Raw genomic sequence first — 12,060 nt, 5'->3', positions numbered from 1 at the left:
AAGATCTTGGAGTAGATCTTGTGCCCTAGGAGTTCTGGATTGAACTCTTGCTGCCCTATCAACCTACATTCGCCTCTAGAGCGATATCTAGCGCAGCACGTTGAAGTTGTTCCTTCAACACTTGTGCTGTACACATTGTAGCAGCAAGGTGGAGTTGCTCCTCCACAAACTTTGTGCTGCTTCAGGTGGTATCAGAGCCTCGTTGACCCATACTAGTTCTTGCTGTCCTCTTCGAGAGTAAGTTGCAGCAAGCAATGGAGCAATTGGAGAAGAGGATGGATGCTGCTGAACAACAAATCAAAGAGCTGCGTGAAGATCTTAATAGGAGATTTGACCAGCTGGTTGAGATGATAAGAAAGGGTGTCCCCCCTGCTACCAATGAAGGAGATTCATCTAAAGAAGAGGAAGATGTTCATCAAGGAAGAAGGAGAGGTAATCTTGGAGCAAGACCGCCACGACAACATGTTGTTCAACGTGCTTCAATAAGGCCAATTTATGTTGAGGCTTCTAAAGGTGAAGAATATGATGATGCCCTTGAAGAGCCAAATCTCTACGCATATCGGAGAGCACCCAACCCTACATATGCAAGAGATACATACAAGGTGAAAGCTGAGATCCCAAGTTTTAATGGAAATGTTGACATTGAAGGGTGCCTGGATTGGTTATATGAAGTGGAGACTTTCTTTGAGGTCATGGAGGTTCCGGAAGATCGTAGAGTTCCTTTGGTCGCATACAAACTGAAAGGAGGAGCCGGTGCATGGTGGCATCGCGTTCAAATGAAAGGCCTCGTGTTAGAACCTCGTGTATTAGAACTTGGCGACAAATGAAAGGCTCAGAGGAGAACCTCGTGTTAGAACTTGGCGACAAAGGAGCGCAGGCTCAGAGGAGAACCTCGTGTTAGAACTTGGCGACAAATGAAAGGCCTCGTGAAAGGGAGATTTTTGCCCGCTGATTATGACCAGATCCTATTTATCCAATTTCAAAATTGTGCTCAAGGAAATAGGAATGTTTCAGATTACACGGAGGAGTTTCTAAGGCTACAAGTGAGGTGCAACCTTGCTGAAACTGAAGAGCAACAAGTTGCAAGGTACATCAATGGTCTCAATGATGCTATTCAAGATCGATTGATGATGCAACAAATCTGGTCTGTTGATCAAGCACAAACTCTAGCCTTAAAGGCCGAGAGGTTTGTGAGGATGAGAAAGACAACTAAGGCTCCATATCCTCCATATCCTCATACCGAAGGCTCATCTAGGAGCCAACCTAATAGAGTGGAAGAAAAGACCACTCCACCAAAGACAAAACAGCCCATCCCGAAGCAAACTAGAGGCAAGGGTAAGGCAAATGAAGGCCCAAAGTGCTATAAATGTGGTAAAGAGGGACACATATCCAGCGGCTGCCCACTAAGGAAATTTGTTAACACGACTATCCATGATGGTGAAAGCGATGAGGAAGAATATGAATCTGAAGATGTAGACGGACAAGAGGTTTGTCAAGAAGAAGGTGAAGAGGTGGTATGTGTGATCCAGCGTGTCCTATGTTCCACACCACAACTCGATGACACACAACGGAAGAAAATATTTGAGAGCAAATGCACGGTGAATGGCAAGGTATGCAAACTAGTGATTGATAGTTGCAGCTGCGAGAATCTTATCTCCCAGAAGTTGGTGGACCATTTAAAGCTTGAAACCCATGATCATCCAAATCCCTACACTATTGGATGGATCAAGAAAGGAGTGAATATGAGGATCACCAAACAATGCAACCTGCCACTTTCTTTGGGTAAGCATTATCGCTCAAATGTGTTGTGTGATGTGGTTGACATGGATGCCAGCCATGTTCTTCTTGGGAGGCCTTGGCAATGTGATGTGGATACTACACACAAGGGCAAGGAAAATTCTTACTCTTTCATTTGGAACAAGAGAAGGATCATTATCTTACCAAACAAACCCGAAGGTAATACCTCTAAGGAGGAGGGGAAAACTATGTTAACTATCTCCCATACCTCTCATGAGTTTATGGAAGACTTGAAGGAGGCAGATTTGTGTGCTGCACTTGTTGTAAAGGGAGAAGAGCACCTGACTGTTGAAATTCCAGCAAAGGTACGTGGTTTATTGGCAGAATTTCAGAACATACTTGGGGGGCCACATGGCTTGCCACCGATGAGAGGAATTCAACATAGAATTGACTTAATTCCGGGAGCAAGTCTTCCTAATCTTCCACACTATCGAATGAGCCCAAAGGAGCATGGTATATTGAAGGAGAAAGTGGAGGAATTGTTGCAAAAAGGGGCACATTCGAGAAAGTATTAGCCCATGTGCTGTACCAGCCCTACTCGCGCCAAAGAAAGATGGATCTTGGCGCATGTGTACGGACAGTAGAGCCATTAACAAGATCACCGTAAGGTATAGATTCCCTATTCCCCGTCTGGATGATATGTTGGATCAGCTTAGTGGAGCAAGAGTGTTCACAAAGCTAGATTTGAGAAGTGGATATCATCAAATCCGTATAAGACCCGGGGATGAATGGAAGACCGCCTTCAAGACAAAGGAAGGGTTGTTTGAATGGCTAGTCATGCCATTTGGACTCTCAAATGCACCAAGTACCTTTATGCACTTAATGAATCAAGTCCTTAGACCCTTCTTATCCCACTTTGTTGTGGTCTATTTCGATGACATCTTGATCTATAGCAAGGATGAGGATGAACACTTTGATCACATTCGGAAGGTGCTAGAAGTACTAAGGGAAAATGAGCTCTACGTCAACTTGAAGAAATGTGTTTTCCTGCAAACACAACTTCTTTTCCTAGGATTCGTCATAACATGTGACGGCATTCGTGTTGATGATTCTAAGGTTGAAGCAATCCGAGAATGGCCAACTCCTAAGACCATTTCTGAGGTAAGAAGCTTTCATGGCCTTGCAACTTTCTATAGGCGATTTGTTAAGAATTTCAGCACTATCATGGCACCAATTACCGAGTGTTTGAAGAAAGGGAAGTTCCAATGGGCAGAAGCAGCTGAAGCTAGCTTCAATGAGATTAAACAAAAGCTATCACAAGCTCCTGTCTTGGTACTACCTGATTTCAACAAGACTTTTGAGTTGGAGTGTGATGCAAGTGGAGTAGGCATTGGAGCTGTCCTGTCTCAAGAAAGGAAGCCCATTGCTTTCTTTAGTGAGAAGTTAAGTGAAGCTAGACAGAAATGGAGTACCTATCAGCAAGAATAATACGCCGTTTTCAGAGCGTTGAAAACTTGGGAAGTCTATTTGCTGCCTAAAGAGTTCATTGTTTATAGCGACCATCAATCCTTGAAGCATTTTAGAAATCAAAAGCATGTTGACCGCATGCTAGCAAGATGGGCAGCATATCTTGAGAGGTTTAACTATCTCATCGTGCATAAATCTGGAATAACTAACAGAGTGGCCGATGCTTTGAGTCGTCGTGCATGCCTCTTGACTTCTTTTGAAGCTGAACTTCCGGGCATGGGTCAAATAAAGGAGTTGTATGAGGGTGACGAAGACTTTGGCCATGTTTGGGTAAAGCACGCAAGGGGCCAACCATTAGGTGATGACTATTTGATGCAAGATGGATATCTCTTCAAAAATGATCGTTTGTGCATTCCAAGAAGTTCTCTACGTGACAAGCTGGTTAGAGAGCTCCATTCAAGTGATCTTAGTGGCCATGTTGGACGGGACAAGACTATCGCTAACCTGGAAGCTCGCTACTTTTGGCCACAACTAAAGAGAGATGCTGGAAAGTTCGTTCAACGGTGCCCCGTATGTCAGACCTGCAAAGGCCAAGTCCAGAACACAGGGTTATACATGCCTTTGCCTGTTCCTGTTGCTCCATGGGAGGACATTTCTATGGACTTCGTCTTGGGCTTGCCAAGAACAAGACGAGGAAGTGATGCTGTATTTGTGGTCGTGGATAGATTCTCTAAGATGGCTCATTTCATCCCATGCCGCAAGACAACGGATGCTCATCATGTCGCAAACCTATTCTTTCGAGAAGTGGTCAGACTTCATGGAGTTCCAAGGTCCATTGTCTCAGACCGTGATAGCAAGTTTCTTGCTGCATTTTGGCTCACTTTGTGGAAGCAATTCAACACTGAATTGAAATTTTCTAGCACTGCTCATCCACAAACAGATGGACAAACGGAAGTGGTGAACAAGTTTTTGGGTAATCTGATCCGTTGCATTTGTGAAGAAAGAAAGGGGCAATGGGATTTGGCTTTATCTCTTGCAGAGTTCTCCTACAATAACTCCAAGCATAGATCCACAGGAAGGAGCCCTTTTTCCATTGTCTATACTAAAGTTCCAACACATGTGGTGGACCTGGTGAAGCTGCCATCAAGGGGAAACTCAAAATCAGCATTGTCCTTTGCTGATAATTACACCGAGTTATTTGAAGAGATTCGCGGCGCTTTGGAAGCACAAAATCAGAAATATAAACAACTTGCTGATTGCAAAAAGAGGCCAAAATCATTCCAAGTCGGTGATAAGGTGATGGTCTACCTCCGAAAAGAGAGGCTGCCTTTAGGTGTTAAAGGGAAACTTAGGCAGCGAAGGTATGGGCCCTTCTCTATCATGAGGAAGATAAATGATAATGCTTATGTGATAGATCTTCCAAGTGACATGGGTATCTCCAACACTTTCAATGTTGCGGACTTGACTCTCTACCATCCAGAAGAAGCGCTCTATGAAGATAACTCGAGGGCGAGTTCCAAACAACCAGGGGAGAATGATGAGGAACACTAGATGAGAAGAAAGAAAACACATGCCAGATCTGTTTGGCTACTTCTAGATGCTTCCACTCTAGTGTAGTATTTCTTTCCTTTTCTTTTCTATCCTACCTACTATTTTCTAGAGTCTTCTAGTTGTGAGTAGCTATGAGTAGAATGGTGAAACTTACATAATGTTTTCTAGAGTATTTCAGCTATAAGTAGAAGTATGTGAAGGCTTCCCAAAGCCCTATAAATAGAGGTCCTCGCCTCTACTTTGGAGGCAGACTATGTACCCCTACCTACAATAGAACTTGTTGTTCTTATCTAAGATCTTGGAGTAGATCTTGTGCCCTAGGAGTTCTGGATTGAACTCTTGCTGCCCTATCAACCTACATTCGCCTCTAGAGCGATATCTAGCGCAGCACGTTGAAGCTGTTCCTTCAACACTAGTGCTGTACACATTGTAGCAGCAAGGTGGAGTTGCTCCTCCACAAACTTTGTGCTGCTTCATAATACCACAGCGGCACATTTGATTTCGTTGAGGGATGAGGCGGAGGCGGAGGCGCTGGGGTTGAGGGATGAGGTGGAGGCAGAGAGTGGGTCGCCGGCGGGGTAGAAGGGGTGGAGAGGCGGGAGGCTACCTTGGCGAGCAGGTGGGTGGGGTCGTCTAGCGGGGAGGTGCCATTTTTGGGGGGCGGGAGATGTGGGGGTTTGCCGCCGCCGCGGCGACGGCGACGGCGAGGTTTTTTTTAGCGTGGCTTCTGTGCTTTCGCTGGGAATGGGCTGATATGAAGATCTGTGAGGCTGTACAACGAGAGACCTGTGCGGGGGACAGTTAGCAAACGCGTACCCCCGCGCACTGTGGGCCGGCCCAGTGCGGGGCGCGGGCGCCTGTTTAATTTTTCATTCTTTTTCCGTTTCTTTTTTGTTTTAAATTGTATTTATTTAATAATTTTTCAATAAACTTGAAAAATGTTCGTGAATTTAAAAAAAATCAAATTCAAAAAATATACATGAATACATTTTTTTTTGTGAATTCATATAAATGTTCATGAATATAATTTGAAAAGTGTTTGTGAATATAAAAAATATTCATGAATACAAAACCGTTCGCGAACAGAAAAAAAATGATGACATGCCCGTATCTCGCTTATAACGAGACGCTCGCATCGCCTCAAGGGCGTATGTTTATGTTTACAAATAGAAATCGGCCAAAGGGAGGCGTCTTTGCAAGATTATACTGTACTTTGGAAGAGTCTACAGAGCTATATGTGATTACATGCCTAGCACCCGACATGCTCCAATAGTAAAATCTTAATTATCCCCAGAACATATATAAGACTAATGAAAATATGCGAAAGCAACATGAATCAGTTCAAGTATTACTCAACTGCTACGGGCAACGGCTAATAACAGACTTGCATACTAGAGGGATAGATTGTCGGAAGGTAAAATTAATTAAAGTCTGATGCATCAGGCAGAATTATAAAAATCAGGACTGACATAAGTGACTCTGCACACAGTTGTCATCATAAAGCTAATCTTTAGCTAGATAATCAAAGCGACAGAAAATAAACGGTATAGGTTTGATGATATATTGCTAATATATATCTGTTGTGGAGATTTAACTTTCCCTGCTTGTGATTTAATATAGCAAGGCGTCGAGTGAGGATTGGCTGAGCGTGATTATCCTCACTGGTTGAGCGTGATTTCGCTGCTTGTGATGGTGTACTCTCTGAATTATTAGCTCTCTTATTGTTGCCTGTCGGGCACCAGCAAATTATCTATTTTACAATCTATTAATAAAAGACTTAGAATAATATAAAGAATAGATTGGTCTGTAAATAGATGATTTGGCGCATTATCTATTTTGCAGGACAAGAGAAAGAGAGTCTAAGGCTCTAAGCCATGAATATTGCTACAAGATGTGCAATTATTCCTCAAGAAATTCAAAACATAGAGAACAATAGACAAGAAAGAAAGAGTCAAAGCCATGAATCGTTGCAAGATTTGTATCCATTCCTGAGGGAATTCGAAATATAGAGAAGAATAGGTTCAAACTAGAGCAAATCATTGGTGTCTGCTTTATGAGACAAGATAGAAAGAGTCAACGCCATGGATGCAGCCGTTCCTCAGGAAATTCAAAATATAGAAAACAATAGGCTCGAATATCATATCATCTCCGGGCCATGGCGGCCGCATGTTTCGAGCCGGAGCAACGACGCTAGCTCCGGCAGCCGCCGCCGCCCCACGCGACACCGTGGAGAGAGGCGCTCCGTCCCGCGTCCGCGCCCTCGAGGTGAAGGCAAGGAGCTTCGCAGAGTATCGGGGTCGCCGCAGAGTATTGGGGTCGCCGCCGCTGGTGCCGGCTGGCAGCTGCTTCAAGAGATATGCTTACAACAGCGTGGTCGTCACTGACGAGTGCCTCAAGACGGACCGCCTTAGGCACCGCCGGGACCCGCCGTCGCCGACGACCGCCGCCGTTTTGCTGGTTGAACGACCTCATCAAGGCACGAGCAGGTACTACCTGTCGAGGAAGAGCCGTGCATGCATGCAGGCGCATGGTGAGGTCGTTCAACCGGCAAAAACGCCGGCTCCTCGTCGGGAAGCTCATCGTCATGTTCTTCTTCATCTTTGCCGACGATGCGCCGGAAGATGTCTCCGGTCATGGCGTGGCAGCAGAGCAGAAAGCGGCCTGGGACCTGGAACATGCTGGCAATCAGGTTAGAGTAGTTATTACTGTCGTCGATCCCATCGGCCTCATGGAGGGGGAAGACAGACGACGGCACAACAACAACAGACAGATAGAAATCGCTGAAGGAAGACCGACAACGGCACCACAACAGCAGACATACGGACATTGTTGAAACATAAAGATCAGATAGACGAACTTACTGTGCGAGTCGAGGCGAGGCGACAAGGAAGGAGCTCCTCGTTGTTGAGCTTGAGCGAGCTCTGCTTCACGAGGAAGGACCTTGTGTGTGTCCCTGTGTTGTGTTGGGGAAGAAAGGAGGTGCGGGAGAGGAGCTCAAGATAAAGAGGAGGCCGATCGAGCGGGAGGACGGGGAATGCGATTCCGACAACATGGACGGTGTACCCGCGCGTGCGTGCGTGATCTACATCCACTCCTTTATCCTCCGGTTCCATTCGCGTACGGCGGCAATCAGTGAGGCAAGGCAGGGAATGCTCCTTTCTCCGATTCTATTCCCACTCAGAGATCAAAGCTTGAGCTAGCTAGCTAGTAGTAGCTAGATCTGGTGTGGACGTCGATGAGCAGGCAAGCTTAACTCGATCGGGATTTGGTTCTTGCTTCAGCTTTCGCAGTTCAGAGACCCCTCACATTCGCAGTTCAGTTCAGTCACACGATCTAACTAATCCACGCAGACCGAAGGATTTTTTTTTTTAAAGAGACAAAAACACAGAAGTAAAAAAAAAAGTGCAAATGTTACTGGGAATACTTGTGGGATAATGGCAGCGTTGTATGCAAGCGGATGCATTGCCAAAGACAGAAATCGTTCTCAAATGCAGACCATACAAGAAAAGGAAAATTACCAGCATGGTCCATGAACAGTAGCAGCTTGCAAGAAGCTTCTGGCCGGCAGCACACTTTTATTCATCGGAATCTGACTCTGAGGACAGCCACAAGCATGAAGAACCAAGTCATCATATCAAGAACATGGAAAGAACAAGCAATGATGCCGCGTGGAAATTAATGGGTGCCGATCGTCGGTCATGGACGACCACGCGATGAATACGTACGCTAGATTTTCTCCACCATCCACGCCGAGGGAACTTAATTATAAATGGAAGGGGTGGACTAGTGGACGTCTACAGCATATGAATAAGCTTCGTGAAGCAATACCTAGAGCAACACGTACCGTCAGAACTACGTGTGCTGCTAACAGAAGCAAACCAATCGATTCAGGTATTTTCACCCGGTGTCAAATTAACTTCATGAAATACAAGCATAGATGTATGGGACTATGTGATTGCAGTTGACGAGGCTTTGCATTGCCTGCCCAGGCTGCAGTTAATTTACATGATCTGCACTACTTCCAAACCCAGCAGTAAAAGGTTGGCTTAACTGACAACTTGAGCCTCAACCGCCCAGGCTCCCATTGTAGTTAGCAAAAAAACCTACAGTCCTGGAGCAATAAGTTCCTACCATAGATCGTAAACAAGGAAACATTGCCGCACAAACGACTCACAGAAAAACTATCGGACGAGGCCGACCACCAGATCAAACTACATGGGGAATCCACAATAATCACAAGAGAGTATCAAAAGGACACTGACTGCCTACTAAGAGTGATTACTGGAACGCGACCATACCTGCAGATCAGCAGAGACATACGAAGTGGACACCGACAGTTGCCTCTCAAGAATGCCAGCGCCATGATCCTGAAATGGGGAACATACCGGCCGCGACCCTTGGCTGTATTTCCATGTGCTCGAGAACACGAGCATTCTGCAAGATACAGTACGCTAGCTTGACCTGATCATTGTAGCACCGGAACCCGCTCATGTAGACTGTCCTGAGATGACCATGGTGGCTCATATGGGAGCCTTCCTCCTCCACCACCTCATCGCTCCCACCATCGTCAAGGTTCAGATATACCATCTGCATTTCAGAAGTTTGCAATCAGTCGGTCAAAGCAGTCCAAGTACAGGTCTTTCTTGAAGAACGATGCAATCAGGCAGTAGCAGTATACTTGAGATCCATGTATTTGTTTATATAAACTGATAAAATGGCACTCACATCCAAATGCAACGTCTCCAGTCGGGGCACAATATCCAAACAGCGGGTAAGTTGAAGAACTCCGTTATCGGCATTTGGCTGCCTAGAGAAGACAGTTAATTGGACAAGTCAGATGCCTCAAATGCATACACATGCCATGTCGTCTTGTTGCCAGCTACTGCAACTGAAACATAACAAGGACAAATAGCATGACATCAAAATCCAATTTCAAGAACTATAATGTACGCAAACAAGAACGAATGAATAGATTAATAAACACCAGTTAACCTGTTCATATCCATGTATATAAGCTTGCACATGTGGTATCTTCACTGGAAAAATACTTGGAACTAAAGTGAATACATGGGCCAGTCCTTTGCTTTCTTTAAACATTATTATTGTAGCCTTATCTAATTTCAAGCAACCATGAAGTACTATAGGGATCCGTTGTCCTTCGTATTCAAAATGGGCAAGATCAGCAGCATGAAACTCAACCATCTTGACATTCATTCCTTCAATTAGTAAATGTTGGAGTTTGTCAAGTTGGTGTGATATGCTTAAATTAGTCCTTCTGAGTACTGTAAACCCACACATACCTGGGTGTGGCTTTATAGAAACAGCAGCTCCCTGCCCCTGTCCCAGGCAAACAAACCCCATAAAACACCTTTTTTTTTTTGCCCCAGAGGTCCAGATCCGTGGAGAACGCCACAGGAATCACATCAAGGACTAATTTTAACGCACTGGTTGGATCCTTAGGGTAACAGTGAAATGCTTGAGTAAATACTACCTTTTTTTGCCCTGCTGTGATTCAAGGAGAAGAGAAAAGAGGGACTGGCGGAATGGCAGCTAACCCAGGCGAGGAAGGTTCTCCATCCGCAAGGACGGCTCGTGGTTGGTGCTCTGCTCCGCCGCCTCATCGTCCAAGTGGTGGGCTGCGGGGAGGAAGCAACGGCGGGTTAAGGGGGGAAAAGGGATCCGCAATCGATCGATCTATTCAGGAATGTCTGCACCGCTGCTTACTTGCCTCGCCAGAGTGTGAGGGGGAGGCGGGAGGAGGAGGAGCGGCTGCTTCGTCGTCATCTTCTCCTGCTCCGGCCATTGCTTGCCGCTGGAAGATCGCCGGAGCTCCGGCGATGGCCCCTGGAGGCTGGAGCGATTTCTCCGTCATAGGAAAAAACAGAGGAGAAGAGATGCGACGGGAGAGAGACGGCTGTTCTTAGATGGGCTGGGCTCATTCTCCAGCCCAGCTTCATGGGCCGAGACCCACGAGCTCTTTCTGGTGCCTCTGGCCGAGGCAGGCGCTGCAGCGTTGCTTGCGATACATTAGTCCCACCTCGGAAGTTTACGGCGCGCGGAACCGGTTTATAAGGCGGGACGCGGCAGCTCGTACCGCTGCCTCCTTTACCAATAAGGAGGCAAGCATTGATGAAGTCTGACCACTGGGCCAGAGCGTGATTTAACGGCTCAGATTACCTGATCGGTAAATCTGACGGCTATAGAGGATCGTTCCTGCCTGGCTCACACCTGTAGCTTTTGTTTTTACATTTTCCTACAGAATTTCGTTGTATGTCACATACCTCAAAAATTGCTTTTCCGTTCTCTAATGCAAACCCTTTTCTTCTTACCTACAAAGTCACCTTCAACAAGAATCTGCAGTTCCATTTTCAAACTTTTTTAACCACGTAGTCTAATTACAGAAACTCGTTCTGAAGCACCTACAAACAATATACCACGTCTAGTTTACCCATCACATTGACAGCATTATCTCTTTGCACGACAGGCTCTCAAGAACCCACCCAACTGGCTCACAGCACCCACCATCATCAGTATGACTTGTGCATGATACCGCGTCAGCGCCCGATCGACGCCAAACTTTGTTTGAGCATTCACCAACCAAGTTCTTTCCGCAGTTAGCAGTAGCTTCAGCGGCACCTGACGGGGACAAACAACAACCTTTTGTTTGAGCATTCACTTCAGTCTGGTTGATGAAGTCTGACCACTGGGCCAGAGCGTGATTTAACGGCTCAGATTACCTGATCGGTAAATCTGACGGCTGTAGAGGATCGTTCCTGCCTGGCTCACACCTGTGCAGGGCGGCCCAGTGGTTGTCTGACAGACACAAGAAGCTTTTGTTTTTACATTTTCCTACAGAATTTCGTTGTATGTCACATACCTCAAAAATTGCTTTTCCGTTCTCTAATGCAAACCCTTTTCTTCTTACCTACAAAGTCACCTTCAACAAGAATCTGCAGTTCCATTTTCAAACTTTTTTAACCACGTAGTCTAATTACAGAAACTCGTTCTGAAGCACCTACAAACAATATACCACGTCTAGTTTACCCATCACATTGACAGCATTATCTCTTTGCACGACAGGCTCTCAAGAACCCACCCAACTGGCTCACAGCACCCACCATCATCAGTATGACTTGTGCATGATACCGCGTCAGCGCCCGATCGACGCCAAACTTTGTTTGAGCATTCACCAACCAAGTTCTTTCCGCAGTTAGCAGTAGCTTCAGCGGCACCTGACGGGGACAAACAACAACCTCTTGTTTGAGCATTCACTTCAGTCTGGTTGATGAAGTCTGACCACTGGGC

The 12,060-nt window shown here is 45.9% G+C and overlaps 2 protein-coding genes and 1 pseudogene across 2 annotated transcripts; 1 reads left to right on the top strand and 2 right to left on the bottom strand.

Annotated features, from left to right (window-relative positions):
- Positions 1-6,669: 6,669 nt before the first annotated feature.
- On the bottom strand, positions 6,670-7,868 carry LOC123172931 (uncharacterized). The gene is made up of 2 exons (XM_044589812.1): positions 7,617-7,868; positions 6,670-7,423 (listed from the first exon to the last, which is right to left on the bottom strand). The coding sequence occupies exons 1-2, from the start codon at positions 7,866-7,868 to the stop codon at positions 7,163-7,165; spliced, it is 513 nt and encodes a 170-aa protein (XP_044445747.1). The 3' UTR covers positions 6,670-7,162.
- An 804-nt stretch (positions 7,869-8,672) lies between these two features.
- On the bottom strand, positions 8,673-10,627 carry LOC123172929 (uncharacterized). The gene is made up of 5 exons (XM_044589810.1): positions 10,480-10,627; positions 10,311-10,391; positions 10,056-10,260; positions 9,481-9,562; positions 8,673-9,342 (listed from the first exon to the last, which is right to left on the bottom strand). Exons 1-5 carry the CDS (start codon positions 10,625-10,627, stop codon positions 9,100-9,102), a joined length of 759 nt encoding a protein of 252 aa, XP_044445745.1. The 3' UTR covers positions 8,673-9,099.
- A 763-nt stretch (positions 10,628-11,390) lies between these two features.
- LOC123172932 (uncharacterized) lies at positions 11,391-11,578 on the top strand (annotated as a pseudogene).
- Positions 11,579-12,060: the final 482 nt, after the last annotated feature.

Source organism: Triticum aestivum, unplaced genomic scaffold, assembly GCF_018294505.1.
Source record: "Triticum aestivum cultivar Chinese Spring unplaced genomic scaffold, IWGSC CS RefSeq v2.1 scaffold1296, whole genome shotgun sequence".
NCBI lineage: Eukaryota > Viridiplantae > Streptophyta > Magnoliopsida > Poales > Poaceae > Triticum > Triticum aestivum.
This window is presented reverse-complemented; position numbering and strand designations above follow the sequence as displayed.

What these genes read in the sequence shown, in the direction of transcription:
- LOC123172929 (XM_044589810.1), bottom strand. Translation starts at nt 10,627, where the DNA reads ATGACGGAGAAATCGCTCCAGCCTCCAGGGGCCATCGCCGGAGCTCCG. An exon ending in TTCTATAAAGCCACACCCAG is followed by an intron (nt 9,563 to 10,055) that starts GTATGTGTGGGT and finishes TGTCTTCTCTAG; the next exon opens with GCAGCCAAATGCCGATAACG. An exon ending in TGGAGACGTTGCATTTGGAT is followed by an intron (nt 9,343 to 9,480) that starts GTGAGTGCCATT and finishes TCTGAAATGCAG; the next exon opens with ATGGTATATCTGAACCTTGA.
- LOC123172931 (XM_044589812.1), bottom strand. Translation starts at nt 7,868, where the DNA reads ATGGAACCGGAGGATAAAGGAGTGGATGTAGATCACGCACGCACGCGC. An exon ending in GCCTCGCCTCGACTCGCACA is followed by an intron (nt 7,424 to 7,616) that starts GTAAGTTCGTCT and finishes AGCATGTTCCAG; the next exon opens with GTCCCAGGCCGCTTTCTGCT.